The sequence below is a fragment of the Neolamprologus brichardi genome, chromosome 4, assembly GCF_056152115.1.
Source record: "Neolamprologus brichardi isolate AB-2024 chromosome 4, ASM5615211v1, whole genome shotgun sequence".
Lineage (NCBI taxonomy): Eukaryota > Metazoa > Chordata > Actinopteri > Cichliformes > Cichlidae > Neolamprologus > Neolamprologus brichardi.
Window position 1 is genome coordinate 8609395 of NC_142107.1, and position 21351 is coordinate 8630745.

At 42.4% G+C, this 21351-nt stretch overlaps 1 protein-coding gene across 4 annotated transcripts in view; it reads left to right on the plus strand.

Moving 5' to 3' along the window:
• Positions 1-16470, plus strand: part of cacna1ia (calcium voltage-gated channel subunit alpha1 Ia) — a 186527-nt gene extending 170057 nt beyond the window's left edge. The window contains exons 33-37 of one of the 4 annotated variants that reach the window (XM_087839747.1): positions 4658-4807; positions 9775-9912; positions 12120-12303; positions 12783-12916; positions 13164-16470. In XM_087839747.1, coding sequence (XP_087695873.1) covers positions 4658-4807; positions 9775-9912; positions 12120-12303; positions 12783-12916; positions 13164-13889 — 1332 coding nt within the window. In that variant the 3' untranslated portion in view covers positions 13890-16470. The remainder of the gene's footprint in view (positions 1-4657; positions 4808-9774; positions 9913-12119; positions 12304-12782; positions 12917-13163) is intronic. The other 3 variants (XM_087839749.1, XM_087839748.1, XM_087839750.1) reach the window with 3 other exon arrangements.
• The last annotated feature ends 4881 nt before the right edge of the window (positions 16471-21351 follow it).

Below are 21351 nucleotides of genomic sequence, written 5' to 3' on the forward strand. Positions count from 1 at the left end.
GTAAAACTGTAGTTAAAACCTCATGCAAAGAAAAAGCATGTAAACATGATTCTGCCTCAGGCATTCCTTTATCCACACCTGACTAGGTGTGGTCAATTAGCAACAGCTGAACACTCTTGCACTTCCACTGCAAAGAGATTAGGGGCTGCAGAGGGGTGTAACACACAGGTAACTAATAATATGTGGAGGCAGCATTAATGCTAAACTGGCCTTTTACAGTCCAGACCTGAAACTCATTGAAAAAATCTTATTATGAAACAAAGAATATGACAAAGAGGTTGTGAACTGATGAAATCCTATATGAAGGAAGACATGAAAATGCAAGTTGTGAGGAAGGGATGATAAAAACCTGCCCTCGTGTTGCTTAAATTGACTTTAAAATGAGCGTCTTTGAAAAAAAATCTCAGTTTCAACATGTTTTTTGTTTTCTTTGTGCCATTTTCGATTGCACAAAAGTCTTAAATGTTTCTTTTTAGAAACACAGTTGTTATTGTATGCACGCTTTATATATTCCGCTGTAAGAGCTGCTATCATTTTTTGATGGAGGCTTCCTCAGGGCTGGGTATGTGGGAATTGTGCAGGTAAATAAAAATACACAGGTACAGCTCAGACTACGAGCAGACAGTGCACATGAAAGGACTTATTATATATTATTACTGCAATATTTCTGTCTCTCTGGCTGTCTGTCAGTTTGCTTCACACGGTGTCAATGGATTAGTTCATGCAGGGAAAATTACATATTTGACGAGCAAGCTGCAAGAATACAAAAGTGATAAACAATGTCAGTAATTTCTGTTTAAATGGTTCTGATGTCAGAGAGAGAGGAGAGAATCATTGCTTGATTTCTTTTTTAGTAAAAATTCACTGACAGCCCACATTGCTTGAGTGCACTCAATCAGTCGATCTCTTTGTATAAGTTGTTAGAACTTTTGTTCTTTTTCTTTAAGCGATTTTGAAAGATGGAAGCGAGGGCCTGGAAGGTTAAACATTTACACAAACAGATAAAAGGAGAAGAAGAAAGAGATGCTAAGCAGTGACTTAGCAGGAGTGTTGCACAAAGCCAATTGTTTGAATAAGCTGAGTAATAGAAGTGTTAAACCATTAGGGAGAAATTAAAGGCATTTTCCAAAATCAAGCTAAACAATTAAAGTGATATCATGTCGATTTTGTGTATGAAGGTTTTTGCCTTCTTCTCTGTAGCCAATGCAGTCAGCGAGGAGAGGTGAAAAATGTTAATCACATATTCACTGAAGCTTTTTTTCATTTAAGCTTTATTAACCTTTCAATGCTCATTTGAGACTATGTGAGCTTGCATACATATGTGCACAGGTTACGCTTTGGAAATCATAATTTCACTGCCTACATCGAATGTGTGTGTGTGTTTGTGAGAGAGCGAGTGGAAGGGTCCCTCATTTCTCCTCGCAGTCAGCAGAGACGCATGCTTTCATTATGAAATCATTAATGATAGTCTGAGATTTCCACGCAGAAACACACACATAAAGATGACTCACCGGCTGCCATGAGGAATTTCACCTTTGTAGAGCTAAACTTGGCTGCACGGAGCCATTTTTAGTTCAGCGTTGGCTGACGAAGGAACTTAATGCAGACCAGGGAGAATAAACTGGCAGCATCCTGTCTCTCTCTGTCTTTCTCTCTGCGTCTCTTTCTCACAAGCGATGCAGTGAGGGATCTGGCAGTGCGATGTAATATCTTCTGTTCGTACCAGGATGAGTGTGTGTGTGTATGTGCAAACATTGTCACATAAATTGCAGTAATATTACTGCTAGTAATACTGCTACAGTACTAATCAAAAATCTTGAGACATCCCAAGTCGAGTCTTGTACCTCACCATTTTCAGAGGTATGTTTTTCTTTTTTTTTTCTTTTTTGTATGTACATATGAATCATTCAAACATAAAAAAAGACACCTAACTCAAGCAGATGAAGCAGTGTCTACATATAACAGACAAAGAGCTCATTTTAAATTTTTTCTCACGTAATTTTTTCCCATTTCTTTAGTTGCCAAAGTTAACACAGTTTAACAGTCATAAAATAGTTTTTCTGCACCAACAAAGTAATCAACAAAGTAAAGGTGTAGTAAAAGGTGAGTAAAAAAAAAAACTAAAACTTCTACAGCAGCAGATGATCAGTATCTGAAAGTCCTGCCCTTAAGAAATAGGGGGGAAAATCCAGCAAATACTTGATACAGGACCTAAGACATACATCTGGTATTTAGCTGATCCATCTACTGTTTACTGAAGTCTCATCAGAAATGGCTTTCAAAAAGCTATTCTTAAGGAAGGGAAACAGGGAGAAAAGGCTGAGGTATTGCAGTTACATCAGAACAAATGACTTGTGGATTAAGAATCCAAATGAGATTTTTTAATTGTCAGATCAAAAGAGTGGGGTACAACAGTGAGTATCTGCAGCCAGATACATGTTCTGTAAAGTACGGAGGAGGCTCTGTCATGGTTTGCTATATTTCATCCAGCGGTGTTAAAATTTTCAATTATGAACACAGAAACTACCATTGGATTTGATCCATCATGTAATACCACCTGGAAAGCATCTGATTGAGCACATGACAAAGATCCCAAACACACAGAAAAACATAGAGAAAAACACACAATGGAACACTATTGGGCCTAGATTGGCCTTTTCAGATTCCAGATGTGGGATCATCTTGACAGAAACCAGAACAAAAGGCAGTCAACATCCAAAGACGAGCTCTGAATGTCTTTCAAGAAGCCTGGAGAACTATTCCTGAAGACTACTTAAACAAATGAGTCCACTCTGTGTTAAAGAATAGAGGTGAAATATAAACTCATGAAGGATGGCTCAAGATTTTTGCACAGTCTAGTATTTTTTAGAATTAGACCTACAGTGTTCATCTTTTGTATTCATCTACAAAGCTGATATTTACGTCCTATACAGAGCAGACAGCTCAGTTGAACTTGGATTTTTGGTGCAACTAATGCAATCTATAATGTGCTATATTAAACACTGAGAAAGTGCTTTTTTTAGAGAATAGTGCAACACCAGTAATGCATTGCACAGGGACTAAAGGAGCCACTAGAGGAAGTTGACACATGCACGGTGAGAGAGAGAGAGAGAGAGAGAGAGAGAGAGAGTACGGGCATAAGAGAGGACTGATAATAGCCGAGCCAGTGACAGTCAGATAGAGGCAGTAATTAATTTCAGCTCTCTCCTCTCCCCCTCTCTCAACTTCCATTCCCTGCAGACGAGCCCTATTGTTGTCCACTAATACAGTTATTAATGGAGGCCACCACATAGGCCACCACAGTCAATCAAACATTATTTTTATATTAAGCTCTCAACCTACACAGAATGGACTATCTCAGGGCCTCTCTGAGAGAGAGAGAGAAGAGTATGTTTTTTTTTTATACGTGCATACACCGAGCTGGATGTAGCCGAGTCAGTTTGTCTTTGTGCCAAAATGCGGCACTGCAGCTCTGTATCAAAACCCAGCATGATTTAGGTGTATTTATATCGCTGGGAGTACAGTAACCTGTCTTTTGAATCACGAGCCCACTCACTTTCAAAACATGAACCATGAGTGATTGTAATATAACCACATGAGTCAGAAATGTGTGTTTGCATAAGAGGCCTAAGTATAGGCATGTGCGGCGTTGTAGAAACGTGTTATGAAAGTAGGCTTGCGTGGGGATTGAAGAGGAGTGACCCTGTTTCACAGCATCTTTTGGGATAGATCTGCTGATGTAATACGGTTATTTTGGCTGTTAAGAATGTGCTACGGGCACAATCACACATCACTGTGAAATAGAGCCCCGCTGCAAATCACAGACATCATTTTTAAAGTAGTCCCTCCTCCACCCTTTTTTTTTTGTCAGTAGTTTCCTTTTTCTGCCAGATTGGTTTTCCCAGAAACCAATCTGGCAGATGAGATTCAAGCAAGGAGGGATCATTTAAGTCACAGGGGGAAAAAAAAAGAAGCCCTGAGTGATTCAGTCTAAATTGCTTTAAACCTAATAATATCCAACTCACAAAGCAAATGCTTAAATCTTAAATTGTTTCAACAAGGTATTGAACAGCCTAATTGAGGTGATATATCAAATATAATTGCACCGCTCTCACTGCTCAAGGCTTTGATAGTAAAATTATGTGTTACTTGGCTAATGGTTTGGAGTTATATTATTGAGGAGCTTTTTTTGTTGTTGTTTGGTTTTTTCCTTCCCAAAAAAGAACAAGTGTTTAGCCTTAAAGGCCATCAAAATCTCATTTATTTGTACGTAATATCTGACAGTGTATGAGAGATTTATTTATTTATTTATTATTTCAGTTGAGGAGTGTCAGAAAGGAAGGCGTACGGAGTGTGAAATGTACTGTCGTGGGGGTGAATATGCACATGAGTGACATGAGTGTGTGTTTGCGTGTGAGCACAGAGTATGAGAAAACTGCAAAAGCATACCAGCGTGTGCACATGGGCACTTTTATAACCCTTTCGATGGTGTATGCATTTCCCTGCGTGTTTCTTTGTCCTCGCATGTCCGCATGTGCACATGTTTGCGCCTGCGTGCATTCTGGTCTGCCGCCCCCCCCGCGTCCCCTGCGTATGTGTCCGTATGTGTGCGTGCGTGTTGTGTGTGTGCGCGTGCGCGTGTGCGTATGTGTTCCAGGAGAGCCAGTGGTTGGACAGTGTATCTCTCCTGATCAAGGATACCTTAGAGGGGGAGATGCTGATGATCGACAACCTCTCCGGTTCTGTCTTCCACCACTACTCCTCTCCTCAGCTCATCTGCAAAGACTGCAAGGGCCACCCGCAAGAGGTACCACCCTAAACACACATGATTACAAGCATGTCCACAGCACACACACGGGACCAAGGGGAGGGGGAAATAGTCTCAGATCTGCTCACATTTGCAAGCAAAATTTAACATATGTATTAATTTTTCAGTCAAATATTTATTTGGCGTAACGTGTTTCATAATTCAGTCAACACAATTGTTTGTGATAGGCTCAGGCTTACAGGACAAACATCCAAGGATCTCACTCTGAATAATTTACTAGTATTGAAAAAAGTTCCACATCACATTAAGGCTGTAAATAAGCTACCCCTGCGTTGCCAATTTAGCAAGGTTTGGACACTTTAATGACCCCATTAGCAATGTTATTTCACAGTGAACCCAACAACAAATCTACTGACTTTCTGGGAAAGCATTTTACTTTTGCTTCAAGAGAGTCGCGGGTGAATCTTCGGCCCTCCTCGTTCACGGTTTCTGCAGTTCTCAGCTGCATTCTGTGAGAAATGGGATATTTTCCTGCTGAAATATAAATCAGCAGGAAAATATCCAGAGTGTCTATGAAGGGATCTACTTTGTTTTGGCAAAACCAGGCTAACCAGGCTAATCCTTATTGTGTTCAGCAGAACAGCTCTGACAGTGTAAAAATGCAATCGAAGGAAAATAAGGCTGTTAAAAGTGCAGTTTCTTGATTCCACATTTTAAAATGCTGATTTCCACTGAGTGGAAAAAAACGTGTACGCTGGGCATGCCAGATTATAGCTATTCTCATTCCTGTTAGAGAAAAGTCCGTCTACAAATAAAACACTTTTACACCTGCACTCTGAAGGGAAAACCAAACATCATCCTGAGACATGTAATTCCTAGCTTCCAGATGCTTTATAAAAATGCCTCCAGGTGTTGGAAGGGAGAAACAAAAATTGACACCCTAGCGCCAAATAAGTGTAGAGGTAGAAATTGAATTCCTGAAAACATCTACTTTTCTTTGTAGCTGTGCAAATGTGTATAAATATAAAGCTAACAGCATTTGCTAACCTTCAGTTTGCGGTTTCACTGACTAGCGCACGTGTGGGATTGTGTACTCTGGAAAATCTAATTTTAGGCTGGATCAAAAACCAATTTGGTAAATCATACAATTACTTTGTAAAACACAGGATTCCCTAAATACTCACACATTCACACGCACAACAAGTTGCAGGCATGTAGGGGGTTGCACGTACTTTCGTGGATACACACAGGGGTCCATTAATCACACCAAGCAGTCTGAATGGAAAGTGCTGTCAAAGTCCAAGCTTCATAAAGTGTGTCAACTGCTCTATGTGCTGTTATGTTACAGTATAACAGAAAGTTAAAGCCTCTAAAAAAAAAAGCCCAGCAGCATAAGATTAAAGCAACTTTCCATATGTGCAGTAATGTGACTCAATGAGGCCCACTTAATGCATGGCACACAGGCAGCCATTCTTGTTGCTGTATGCATGCAGGCACGCACCAACAGCCTGTTTTTCCTGTTCTTATATTTTAGGGGCGTTTTGTAAACAGGAGATCCTGCATAAACCACACACCCCCACAACATACTGTCCTGTGTTGGTGTTGTCTATCACAATGACAAAGTGCAGCAGGTCATCTCGGAAGAAGCAATAACTGGGCTCTACACCTCCTCATCTGTCAGCCCTGCTTTCTGCCTGTCTGCAGATGCTGTCAAACCATCAATCTTTCCTCGCTCCGTTATACGCTTCCCCTTTTTCCTTCGGTAGCTGCTCTCCTCTGGCAATCCCTTTGTCTAGCCCAGATTTACTCTCTCTGATCCGGTGCTGATCTCCTTTAATTTGCCACGTTCTTTAAACATCAGACTTGCAAATTGGGTGTTTTCGTGTGCACGTGTGTGCGTGACAGAGAGAGAGCTAGTATGGGTGAGTACACAGATGAGTCTTTTGCTGCTGAGAGTTCTGTGCAGTTTTACTGTGTTTGAGCGGACAGTAAGACACAGCGGGACACCTGGGTGCAGTGTGTGTGACATTGGAAATATTCATCAAGGAACTGATAAACACGAGGGACGATCCACAGCATGAGAGTGACTGCAGTTTTGCTTTGCAGGGAACAGTTCAGTGGAGCAGAGGAGGCCGTCGCTATTAATTTGGCTGCAAGTATAAGAGGCCACTGCTCAACACTATATGAAAGCTCCTCAACATAATTTTCACTGAATTTACTTTTGCAACTAATCAAACCACTGGAAAATGTTGCTCTAACAGGCAATTCAAAGTTGAAACTAAACTACTTTTAATGGTAATATTAAATGCATCTCATCGAAATAAGCAAAACACTGTTTATAAAGTGAAAGGATATTAGCGATACTGATTTTAAGATATCAGCTGTTCCTGTGGTCACAATGCACCGTTAAGGAAAAATGGTTTTGTAGAAAAATTTTGGACATAAACATTTCAAGGTGCAATTAAAAGATTTTGTGACCTCACCCATCAAAAGCAGAAACCTTGTGGGCTCCTGAAAGATTTAGTGGACCTCTGGACCACTTATTTTCTTTTTTACAGTACCGTATACGTACTGTGACCACTTGTGCTTGCATATCTGCATCATCACTTATGAGGAGGCAGAGAAATCATTTCAGACAGCTGATTGATCCACAGCGCTTATATTGACCCAGAGTGGCATCTGGGTGTGCGCCTGAGGTGAAACAGTATTATTTTACTATTTCCACATCATTGTGTATTCTGTACCGGTGTGCATTTTGAGCTATGAGTGCATTTATTGCCAAATGCAGTTGGTCAGATCGGTTTATTAAAATGCAAAAATCTTACTTGCTCCAAAAAAAAAACTAAACTAATACGTCCTGCATAATTACCCAGAACTAAAGAGGACTGAGGAGGATTAAATGCAAGAGAGCAGAACTTCCAAGGAGCAGTTTAAAATAGCAGAAGCACTGTTAGTTGTCCAGAGGTGCACACGGAGACCATGTTGAGGTTTTACTTATCAGGGGCAGTCACTAAAACTTCTGATCGCACCTTATATACACATATATTTTTTTATTCATTATGCAGTACCATGTATAATACCACAAACTCATTTTTCAGTATGAGACAGTCCTTCCGTCATTAGTTATAAGACTATATATGTAGGGAGTATAATTTAGGAAGAAGAGGAGGTCGGCACCTGATGCCATGGCTGCCATAGAGCTCTGATCTCAGCATCATGGGCATAGTCTGTTGAAGCAGGTGACAGTGGTGACAAAAGGAGAATTAATGGCTGCAGTTTGCGTGAAGTTAAGTGATCACTGTATCGTGATGACAAAGTTCATAGACTCTGGTAAATGATCATTTGTTGTCATAGTTAAGCAAGATAAAAGAGCAAGAGCACCTGCTGGTGCACTTATGATATGACATTCTGACTGTTAAGACTCATGCAGATATTAATTGTGCTTATTTCCTCTGCAGTCAGCAATCTTCTCTCATGGCAGTGCTGAATAGAAAAATACCTTCCTTCACTGCTCTAAGGCTGCAGTGGACACTTCCAACTGGTCCTTGCCCGAGTCCCCTATCTCGTTAGTGAAGCCTTCGATATTTCTGCAGTTACCTTGGAAGCTGCGGTGTAGCAACTCTTCCTGTGCCTATTGTGCTTTTTCGTTATCTCTGGAAGCCCAGCCAAGAATACAGGAAAAGAAAAGCTCCCGTTTCTTTTACCTGTCGATAAATAAACCAGTTGACTCACAGGGACCTTTTTTCCACAGCTATTTGCAGCCCACCTCTAAGGCGCGCAAAAGTCACAGATGTGGTGCTCTCACATAAGTGAGGAGTAATATATGGAGGCAAAACAGAAAGTGTTCTTTCAAATTAATGAGTTGCTGTGCTTCTGTCTTGATTCCTCGCCTTTGCCTCATCCCATCTCTTTATCGCTTTCTCTCACTTTCTTGCTCACTCTCTCCTCAGGGGCATGGGCAATGGTAATTTACTGCCTCATATTAGCCATGAATCTTTCGTTCCTCTATGAAACTCTCACTTCATTGGATTTCACTTGGCCCCTTTTAATTCCCCATGCTCTGCTCTGACTCATTTATTGTTCTGTTTCTTTAAAGAAATGCTGCCCGAGCACTGCATCTCCACAACACTGAGGTTCCACTCCAGCTCACGGTTTGCACTGTGCTCTGAAACCGGTGCACAAAAAGAAAAGTACTACAAGAGCAGAGAAAAGTGCCAGCAGGGAGGCTCGAAGCTCACGTGTGGCTGATAATTTAAAAGCAATTCAGCAGCTATATGGGCCACGTTACCCGCAGCTCTGATGAAATGAACCTAGCTGGAGCCAGTGTTGGAGCAGAGAAAAGAGAAAGTAACACTGTTGTCACATCTGAGTGACAACAGTGTGCTTGGTAATGTTTTCTTTTTTGTTAACATCACCACGCTTGATAGGAAAAATAAACATCTTCACTCTCTTTTGCATATACATGAAGATGGCGCAGACACGTACACGAAAACGTTGCATGGATACCCGCCTCATCCAGCTTCCCATCCAGCCTCTTTATTTGCGTATATATTGATGCCACTATAAAGCAATTGCTCACTTGATGATGATGAAGTAATGTCACTGCTCTCTTGAAATCTCTCATCCTGCCTCTCTTTACAGACAGGCGCCACGGCATTTTGGCAACTTTGAATTGTCAGCATCTGGTGAACCAGCTTGGTGGAGGTTTTATCGAACTCGTCTGTGTAGCTCATGTTGGCCTTTTAACAAAAAATAAAACAAAAAATCATGCAAGATATAAATAATATAGATAGATATCAAAATAAACTAAACCTTTAAAAGTTTCATTTCTATATCCACCAAAATGTAAGCCACTGAAGTCGTGGCTGGTTGCTATGAACCTTGCGCTAAACACGTAAAATTTTACTGAGCTCTGATGAGACCATGTTTTATGAAGTAGAAAGTCTGAAACAGTCCTATTCCCTATGCATTTAAAAGCATGGATAACTGAAGTATATTCTTTCCAGCAGATCAGGATGGCAGAGATTGAACAGGCTTCCTTGAAGTCAGAGCAACTTTCGGACAAGTCCTCATCTCCTGCCCTGCCGGATGACCTCAGCCTAGATGAGCTTACTGCCTACCAGCTGCTGGCGCAAGAGGGCGAGGTGGGTATAAGCAGAGTGAAGAGGAAAGAGAGCATAAAGATTTTCACTGTAAATTTGGATTTTATAGCTTTACAGTGTGTCCATAAGAAGGCTCATTTTCAGCTAGGCCAATCTAAAAGTCAGTGTATGAACGTTTAGGGTTTTTTTTAATGATAGGTAGCTCTAGTAATCCTGTCATTTTAGGGGCACTAAGGTTTTGTACACTAGCTCTGATTTACAACATTGAGCCATCTTTACACAGCTCTGAGTTACAAAGGTGCGCAGAGTAAGCGCCCGCTTAAATGTCACTAGGAGGATATTAGTACTATTATCATTTTGCTGTGCTGCACACTTGGTTGTCATCTCTAGACAGAATTTTAAGCCAGTTTCATGTGAGTAAGACGAATAGAAAGAGAAGATGGTTACTCTACAGACTGCACCACAAATTCAACAAGATACAACATTTAGTACAGGAAAACTGTGTCAGGCTAGTATTGACCAATCAGACTTTGGCTGACAAAGCAGGCTGACAAAAGACGATTTACAAGTTAGCTTTTATTGTAGTTTTTTATATTTATCTCCACTGATAGTTGGGAGGTAAGCAATCACCAACACATGGAGCAGGACATCACGGACCTGGTGTTTGTTATACGCAAAAGTGTCAGAAGAAAATCAACGCTCATTGTCCCCAGAGGGAGGTCATTGGATAAGAGCCCTTAGGTTCCACCAGCTGCTTTGTATTTGACGTAAATACAGCAGTTTACCAGCACTTTGTTCCAACCCCGCAGCAGATTTCTTTATTATTACTTCCAGGAAGCACAAAACAAATGACCCTCATAAAGTCATTTTCATGGCTGCGCTTTAGGCTCTCTCGCGATTTGCAGATATAAACCTTTAGGTTCCAAAGATGCCTTTATCACTTTCTTTCCATGTATCAGGGTAACTATCTTGTCTTTGGAGATTCGACAGTCTCTATCCTCTACAGTCCTTCTCTTGAATAAATCTTCCCACCAAACTCCTCTCAATCACAATTCGTGGTGGCTCTCTATGAATGCCCTTCTTGAACCCACCCACCGCTTGCTTTAGACTTTATCTTTTATGCTTCTCCTTTGACAGTGCTCCCCCTCTGGTAATTGCACACCTGCTCTGTACCTCCCTCTAGCCTCACTATCTCCATCCCTTATCATCCGTCCATCCTAGATATCCTCCTCTGTAATGGGGTAATGCTCCTTGGTTCTGGTGAGCTAGATAAGCCTGCCGTCACCAAGCATGGCTGTGAACCAGTGCTCATTAGAGGAGAGGGAAGGAGATGAGAAAAGAAGGGGAAGAGGGAAAGAGAGAAGGTGACAAAGGACGTAAGGTTAGGGTTTTAATTTGCCCAGCGCTGTTTGATTAAAAGAAATCTAGTGTCAAATAAATAAATAAATCCGTTTTACACAGTCACACTGAGGGAAGTCACATCTCTGCCAGAGCACCCAAAGCGAGCCCTTACAATATAAAGCACACCATTTTTACTTAAAAGCTTGTTTAACATTAGGGTTAGGGCTAGTAGTAATTATGGTGGTGGTATCTGAAGAGATGTGTGTGCAGGGGTAGAAGCGAATGCTTGATAAGGCTATTTGAGATTTCACCTGAAATGGGGCTGTTAAGGGGCTCGGGTTGAATGACTCAGAGGTACAGTACACTAATGAAAGCACAAAAGCATTCCTGCACGCCCACTCTCACACGTGTACCAGCTTATTTTTGAACTCTCGCCTTCATCCGCCTCCTGCTACTCACTTCAAGCCATCGCGGCCTGTTTGCGGACGCTCGGGATTTTCAAACCTAAACATTTAAGGTCACGAAATATAGGATTAACATAACAATTAAGAGCTCGTGTTCACACTTTGAATTGCACTGCAATAAATAGGCAAAGAGAATGATGTGACTCAGAGGCCATGTTTAATATCTCCCCAGCACCTTAGGGGCTTTTTTTTTGGCCTCAACCAGGAACCCTCAATTTAAAATACATCACATGAATTCTGGATTAATTATTGCTTTGGAGATGAAATGAGAGTTTAAAGCAAATTTTATGCTAACTTAATGATCATCTAATCATCTTAATCATACAAGCTTTTCCAAAACAGGTCGCAGCAGTTTGCGTCACAAAATGAGCCCATATGTCTAATTTAGATATGAAGGAAAATGCATCCGCTGTTCTGGATATTTGTTAATCTTTTGTCTTGTAGGTAAAGTGCAGCAGTGACTCTCCCAGCTCTGAGGAGGTCGAAGGAGGAGGTCACCAGATTCAGACTGTGGTGCAGAGCCAGCCATGCAGAGCCCTCAGCACGGGCATTGAGATGGAGATCGTACTGCAGGAGATGGAAATGCAAACACACGAACCGCGTGTTTGTTCACCTCAGTGCAGCCCAGGTGAGTAAATCCCCAGCGCAACAAACACATAAGCACAATAATGTGAATTGCTTGTTGCTCTGTGTGTGTATATTGTGTAAACGAAATGCTGTAATCTTAAGTGACAGCCTCAACAAAATGCTGCACAATTTGGTTAAACAACACTTCAAATCAAAGAACAAAGCAATAAATTAAATTCAAGTAATTATATAGATTAACAAGTCCATGTACAGTAAGTCTCAAAATGCGCCTATAAGAGGTGACGAGGGGGGAGTCTAAGGAAGAAACTGACCTCTGCAGTAGGATTAGCTCTATATATGCACATGTACAGTTAGTTTTTACATCGGATGGCATCATATTGGGTGTATTCAGGCCCAGACTACAGATTAATACGTCACCATCTTCTATATATAAAATCTGTCTTTTTAATACATCCTTGACCCTAAAATAAAATCTGGTTGGAAGAACTGACTAATAATGTCTTCTGCTGGTCTCTTAAGCAGCCATCCCAGTACCTCCCCGCAGTAGAAGCCTACGTTTGTCAAGAGGCCTTAGGCTGGCCTCCCGAGCCTCCAGAGCCTCGTGGGCTTCGTTCCGCTCCCCTGGAGCCCATAGGAAGAAGCTCTGCACACAGGTAAGAGGGGACGAGGGACCAAATAGATAGATTACGGTAAGTTAGATGATGTTTGACGTGGAAACATAAAAAGACAGTTGCGAGGTTCTGTTGAAATATATTTCAGTAATTGCTAACTAACAAATGATGATCAAGTAAATATAATAAAGGCAGGCTTGTAATCAGTACTGTTACAAGTCTTAATGAAAAAGAGAGTTGGATTGATGAGCTCATTATCTCTCTCCACTCTGTCTCTTATCTCCTTCAGTATCCTTCCCACAGTGATTCATCCCTCGCTACAGGCAGCTCTGAAGGCAGCCTTCAGACCACCTTGGAAGAAGGACTGAGCTTCAGTGTGTCCCCACCTCAGAACTTAGACTTTCCACTGTCATCAGCTCCATTGCCGCTTATGTGTCCTCTCCCTCTGCCTGAGGACACCACCTCCATTTCTTCCCCAGTCCAGACCCTGAGACCAAGACCGAGCCCATCGTCGGGTTTAACCCTTCTGGCCACCAGGGGTCACCAGCGGAGTCAGAGCAGCGGGCGTGGCAGCACCAGCCCTGGGTACACCCGCGATGACTCGATCGACCCTTCAGATGAGGACCTGGGCATAGGGATTGGATCGTCTATTGGAGGTTGTGGCTCCAGCCAAGCAGGCAACAGTGAACACTTGTCAGAGGCACTTAGCAGCTTGTCGCTGACATCACTGCTATCACCCAGCTCCCTGGTGTACCCAGGAGGAGCAGTAAAGAAGTGCAACAGCACAGGCAGCCTGGACCAAGGGGGGATGCTGCTGTCTTCCCGAAGCAGGGAGGGTCGTAGGGAGATTATGGGTCTGGAGCTTATGGACCCCCAAGGCTTCTTGGCCAACCCCTGGACTGGGGTTGATACAAGAAGAGGAGAAGGAAGAGGGGAAATAGGAGATGGAGATCAAGGACTAAAGGGGAAGAGCTCAAGCCAAACAACAGTAGGGCCTTGTCGAAAAAACAGATGAAACCCAATGTTTCCTTTTTGTTTGTCTCTCCATTCCTTGGATCTGAACCCATTGCTATCCCTCTCGCTCTCTCTGCCTCATTGGTGAGAGAAAGGTCTGATGACACACGATTCCAAAACCAAACCCTCATCTTGCCCCCTTAACCCATTTCTATACATTCGTGACAAGCCCATGTCCTATTTTGTGCTATCTATGGGAGTGGTTTTGGTTATGGTCTGTTGGTGTGGAAGTGGCCTTTTCAAGGTCCAAGAGCTTCTATCCAACTTGGCGGCTGTACCAGTATGGGAGGCCATGGAAGCTTCTGATCACACAGCAAACCCAGAAGGAGATACAAAAGGGTTTGAACTCAAAGATACAACAAAGAATCTTCATGTTGCTCGACTGTAATTTCCTTTCTCCTGATGGCTCGGGTTCACTGAGGTTAAAAATGCAAAAACAGAAGTAACCAAACAAGAAATAGCAATCCATGCCAACAGAGGGTGTTTTGATTCGCTTATGTCTCCAAGGCAGTGTGGCAAATACGTGGGCGGAGGCTTTGTGATGGAGGAATATATGAAGGAGGAAGACTGGGGCAAGGAGAAGGCAGGTTGTTTGGCTGGAAAAGCAGAAAGCGGATCTAATGTCCATCTGTTCTGGCAGACGGAAACAACAGGTCTTACTCACTCTGGCACAGGAGCTTCTGCTGAGATCAGAGTAAAATGTGAAGGGTGGAGGAAAGTTCAGGAATGTGTGCTCACGTTTGTGTGTGTGTGAGTGTGTGTGAGAGAGCACCGCCTCAGGTATCTAAGGCAATGAATTAAATCATTCTCACCGCTGCACCGCACCTCTGTGTTTTTGAAACCAGGGGGAGAGGTATCAACTGAGGAAAAGTTTCGCACGTCTTTCAGCTTGGTCTTCAGTGGCACCGGGAAATGGAAATAAATTAACAGACTGTGGAGGTATAACTGTGCATGGAGTGATTCGTGAAATTGGTTATTTTCCTTTCTCTTGCCAGCATCTCTCACTCGTGAACATGAAGAAATATAGTATAAAACGGAGAACTAGGTTGAATGGAGCTTCATAGACGCGGCCAGGAGAAACAGCGTCGTGTGAGCAGGCCAGCTACGCCTGCACTGGAAAATGTGGTTTGCAGCTCCCTCGCTCAAGTGAGACTTCAAGCACACACCTTTTTTGACCCCACTTCCTCTCACTATGTTTAAGGATTTAAAGCGAATGGACAAAAAAAAAAGAAACCACCCACACACAAAAGTGTTGCAAGGGTCCTTGACTGCATGATGGGATTGCATTTAACCAAGATTTTTAACTATATACAGAAGTGTATTGAGATGTCAATGTTGGGTGATAACCATGTGATTTCTATTCCACTATTTTTGTAGAAAAGAGAATAGGCACGTGCAAGTGTTGCCGTTAATTTGTCCAGATTTAATTTAACCCATGCAGTGTCTTTGACTTTGTTGTCTAGGACTTTTTTTGGTCTGCCAGTGGCTTCCAAGTTTTCTAACATTTTTCTAAGGTGTGGACAGTGTATAAAACAACGAAGCAAAAAATTTCAAACAAACTCTGTGCGCTGAAGTGATTGTTCCCTCCAGCACATTTCTCTTTGGGAACGCTGATTCCTCGCGATTTGATTTTTCTAGATGTTGGAGTCTCAGAGGACAACCAGAGGTGGGAACAGCCATACTCACTCACCACATGGGGACTCTCTAGCTCACGGACATTCCCTGCACAAAAGGGGACTTTGTTTGCTTTTAGTCTCCTATGCTAAAAAACAACAACAACAAAAACCACACAAACAGCGTACACCATCTCTATGAAAGCTTTAATTTGAGCGTTACACCATAACATATCGATTACGGGCACATTAGTGTTCCTTAAGCATGATTCTGGGATTGCAATACAGTATGCTTATTCTTGAAATGACACCGTGATGCACTCAGCCCCCCCTCCCCCCATCTTTTCACACATACAGTATGTTGTAGCAACCTTTTCACGCACGGTGGTTTGATGCGAAAAGCTGAAACTATAAGAGCGGAACAAGACTTGGCGTCTTTTTGGCTTCCACCACTCGATTAACTGCTCCATCCAAAAAGGAGACGTTCATCTTTAAGCCTGATTTCTAAGAGGTAGACTGTTTTATCCCTGGCGTTTCGATCATTACCTTATTTATTTTTTTCCATTTCTCAAGAGGAATGAGGTGATGTGAGAAAATCTGAGGGTTTGACCTTTTTTATCATGCAAAATCACTTTGATGACTATGTTTTAGCATATGGTGTTGGGTATTAATGAGTGAGGCATTTGCGTGTGCGCGTGTGTCTGTGTGAGGGACTGTGTGTGCATGTGCGTTTGTGACTTCAGGTAAAGTGTTTGCCTTTTTCCTGAAATGTCCTGTTTGTCAGTGAGGATAGCTGGCGGGGTTAAAGGTCGAAGAGGGAAAAAACACAAAGCAACCAAGGGCTGTTTTAGCATTAAAGATATATCCTCTTATCTTTCTGAGACAAATCCTTGTGTCAGTGAATATGGCATCAAAGGTTAAAGCCTGACTACACAGCAATAAATGTTCTATGTGTATGCCCTGAGTAAATGATGTCAATGTGATTTTTATCTCCTCGGATCACAACAGTACTCATTTTTGTCTGTTTTTGCTTCTGCACGTCTAAACTTCCAACTGGTCGGATAGCATCTCTGCCCTCTCCAAAACCAGTCCCTGAGAGATGGGCTCCAATTGGATAACATGAGTAAATGAGGTTAATGAACTCAGGTCGGGGGGTAAAAACCACTAGTTTAAATTTTAAATATAGCTGTAAAGCTGTGCTCAGACAGAAAGCGAAGCAAATTCTCGCCTTGCTTTATTCGCACAAGTTTGACGGCTTGAGTGTTTTGTGCACTGTGCGCTCACACACTACAGGCGTCGGACGTCAGATACAACAAGCAGAACAGTGCACCAAATTTGTGCGTCAGCAGAGTGTGCCTTCATGCACTGTGTGTGTGCTACAGCTCTCACTTAGACTGATGTTCAAGACCCCGCTTGTCTCCTTTTATATTTATGAGTACAAAGGTTCAGCAAAAGCACACATCTTTCCTAACGTGTTTTTTGCTCCAGTCCAAGCTGCCTTGATCAAGCCTGCGTCCCCCTGTACACTCTGTATTGTATGCAGTCATGTCAGTCTCTTCAAAATTTGCTTCACCTTCAGTCTGAACACACCTTAAGAGTGTACACTTCACGTTTGTACATATCTTTGTATTTTGATCTGCATGTCTGCATTGCTGCCAGTGATCATGAATATATCGTTAGTATGCATTTCATAAAACTGTACAAAGGTGAAGGGAATGCCCCGGATGTTTCTGACTGCTGCTATGAGACCACTGGAGAATCAGTCACAAAAAAAAAATGTTTCTCCTCCAACACAAACTATAAAATGATAAAATATTACATTTTATGTAAAAAAATCACACACATCCAGTCTTCATTTTTATGCCTGTGTTTTGTTTTGTTTTTTTCCACATTTAAATTATTAAGCTTGTGGTATGAGAGCCAGGAGGAAAGAGGTTGGATTGTGTCAGGCAGGGAAGACAAAGCCAACGAGACTGCACCAAAAGCTGTCCGCACCCGACATGGACAGCTGGACAGAGTAAAGCTAACAGACAGCGCGAGAGACCGAGGTAGTGAGATGGTGCAGGAGTAGGAGACTTCTCCAGACAGCTTGTCATCGGCAGTCTTGCCCAGCGGAGCCGTCAGCGCGAGAGAGCACATTAAGCATGCACGCTGAACTCAGAGGTGTTGTTTACCTCACACCCTCAACCAGCCAGCCCCTCCACCTCATCTAACCTCTCAAAACCTACTCTCCCTCCAGGCCCCTGTCCTTCAAATGTCACCGCAGGAGAGTGGAGGTGTGTGTGTGTTTGTGTGGCGAGTGGCAAAAGTGCACGAGTCTCCAAGACTATGTGTGGATGCAAGTGGTAGTGTCATTGCTTCGGTTATCTCCAGGTCCTGTCATCTGGAATTTTTGTGTGGCTTCCTTCCAATGCCAGATGAGTGCAAGTAGCCTCTTGCAACATTAACTCCAAAGGTCAATATCCATGCCTTTGGGGGACTGGTGTGCTTATTTGATTGATTATTTCCCATGGCAGCGCACAAGTCCCCTGACACATCAGGCCTCGTTTGGTTAAAAAAAAACAAAAATGAAAGACAAAATGTTCACCACGCTTAGAAACCTGCTGCTTTACTTCACTGTGCTTCTGTGCAGCATGAGAACACTGTGGACAAGGGAGATTTTCAGACTGTCAAAGCTCGCTCTTGTTTTATTTACAGTATGTCTGATGAGAAAAAAAATGCTCCAAACACCTCAGTCGAGCTGTTTTCAGTGTCTTGGATGAAATGCATTAAAGTGGGCTGTGAGGGGTTCTTTTCAAAAAAAAAAAAAAAAGAGGGGAAAAAATCTTTTCTCATCTTTCTCAAATTTGTCTGCCAAAGACGTTAGGTCAGAAGGTAGTCGAAAAAATTGAGAGAAACGGCGTGCCGTGAAAGGAATCTTTACCCCCAAGTTTTGTCAAACTGATAAACAAGATCCACAAAGATGTGTCTCATTACTGAGTTTTTCTCTGGGCAGGAGGGAGGAAGAAAGTGAGGAACAACAGACTTCTGACAACATCCAACTTGTTTTCAAACTGCAGATTTTTTTTGCTTTTACCCCAGGAGGGAAGTGTGAAGCCTTTCATTCCAAAAAAAAAAAAAAAAGCAAGTCAATTAGGATGTGTTTTTAATGCTCTGTCACTTAATGACTCATGTAAGCCAGCAGAATGTTTTTGATGTGCAAGGAGATGACCTAACTGCCTGTTTTTAGGGGACTAACATAGACCACAAGCTGCTGTCGTGAGAGAAGTCAAACTGATGGGTTAGAGAGCAGTGTGGGCATTTCTACCTGAAAAAAAGAAGACAGAAAATGTTGCAGAGAAATTTTTCTTCCCTTTGAAGGTTCGGCAAATGATGATAAATGAATGCCATTCCATTTCCTGATGCAGCTGTATGGGATTATTACTGTAAAAATGAAGTCCACTTCCCTTACTTCTCTCTTTTTTCATCTCTCTAATCACATCAGCCACTGAATCCTTTACTCTCAGTCCACACCTGAGTCTTTCCTGACACACGCACATGCAGGCGTGTGCGCACACACATCAGGGGCAGGCATTGAAACCAGCCCCTGTCAGCTGTCAAGGCTAACTGCCCATGGGAGTTGTCCAAGCCCATTGATTGCATCACAGGCTCGAGGGAGAAAGTCAGATAAAGGCAGGTTGTGAAGGTGGCACAATAAAACGATGAATAAAGTGGCAGTAAAATGAGCTGAATGTGTAAGATCAGAAGAAAAAAGCTATCAATCTCCAGACAATATTTAAACTTTCAGAAATCTAAACTGGTTCTTAGGTTTTGTCTCATTTGAGTGTCTCTTTGTTGTTTGTGCCCACTCTTTTTTCTGTCTTCTCTTTCCCAGCTCGTCTCTCTGTGACTTCAGAGGATGAATTAAACAGGCACAGTAGCAACGCTTTTCCCTATCTGCTCTAATTCAAATAGGCAGCTCTCTGGCCTTTATGAACTTTTACATAATTTGCATCAGTGCTTGTGTGTGCCAGGCCTTTCCATTTTCTCCACACCCCTAGTAACTGAAGGCTTGCTTAAAGGGGTTGTAAATGCCCACATTTACAGCTGAATTTAATGTGTTTACAAAAATAGTTTGATGTCTATAGCTAATTAACCCCTTTTTAAACATTTTTTAAGTTTGGAGTTTCACTGAGACTAAAAGCATTGTAGCCCGTTGAGGTTTTGCAGATATGTGACCGCTAACCAGGCTGTCAACTTGTCTGCAATTTTGAAGTTAATAAGGTTGATGTCACATGGGCCTAGAGCACAGGTGTTGAACTCCATGCCTCGAGGGCCGGTGTCCTGCAGGTTTCAGATGTATTCTTGATCCATCATAGGGGATTCAAATGAATAAATTACCTCCTCAACATTTCTTGAAGTTCTCCAGAGGCCTGGTAATGAACTAATCATTGGATTCAGGTGTGTTGACCCAGGGTGATATCTAAAACCTGCAGGACACCGGCCCTTGAGGCCTAGAGAGTCTGCAACCATCTGGCAACCACTGGCTGGGAGGCAGAAATATGGATTCTCCAACTTGTTGGCAACTGGTTGCTGGAGGTTGATTATTAAAGTCCCAGGCCTACAGACTGGCCAGACTCATCTTGGCAACCATTGGTTGCTAGTTGACAATGTGTATTCCCCAACCACTTTTTAAAACTGTCCATCAGATGCTTTACTTACAAACAGATTACTGCTGCTATTCGATGATTACATGGAACACACTGACTTGTCTACAGACACCTGGAAACTACACTCCAAGCACTAGAGAAACTGGAAACAGAGACGACTCACCTTTGAAGTAAAATCTGTTCTTTTTGAAATGTGAGGGATACAGCACAGCTTTTACTTTGAAGGTCTACGCTGGCTTCACCATTTTTTCAAGTTTCACTACAGCTCAGCAAGTAGTTGGAAAGTTTTTGCAGAGAAGTCGGCTGCCTTATGCAGAAACGACAGGTGACCACGACAAACTGCTAGCGTCCAAATCAACCAGCACCTTCCAGAGATGACTGACCAGTTAGCTGGCTAAATATGGCCAGTTCGTTCCTTGTGGTTGCATCACATCCAATATGGCAGACAACTCTTAACATGCCCATGACATCGTTCGAGAAATCTCTAGGAGCTGTCTATGAGGCTTTACGTCTGCTAATTTGAACCACTAAAAAGGGCTCGTCAGCCATGCTTGTGGTGTCTTTTGGAGAATTTGGAAAATGTAATATGGATTTTGATTTTACCTGATATGGTTTTCTGTGCATTTAAGTGTAAGAAAAGCCTGTGGCTTATTTTTATTTAGCACTAATTAGCACAGTTTTTCAAACCTTATATTAGCAAGGTCCTTTCTGGCTCCCCCAAAAAACTTTTATAGTTTCCAAAATCCAATGACTGAGCCTTCAAATTGGGCTTCACAAACCAATGGGTGACATCCCAACAACTATGTTTGAATGCAGCCTATGGTTCCACCCAACAGGAGCCTGCAAGGTAGCTGACTTGTCACTGCTAATGCCTGAATCTTATCCCTTCACAGACACCATTTCCCCCCCGCTCACTCTCTTCTCCCTGCTTCTTTCACTTTTTCTCTGCAACTTAAAGCCATTAGCCGAGAAAGAAGCTGTGACAGCTGAAACTAGGAGATTGGGAGCAGCGCTGACATTGCTAGTTTTAGCCTTGCTTTGCTTTCATTGTGATGGATGATTGACTGGTTTCCACAACACCTGGACTGCTGTTTTGTAAGATAATAGTGAAAAATAATACTGTAACAATGCTCAGTGACGGCTTTGAAAGACTTATTCGACGCAAGCGCTGACAGTTCTCTCATATTGTAGCTCTGTTTGC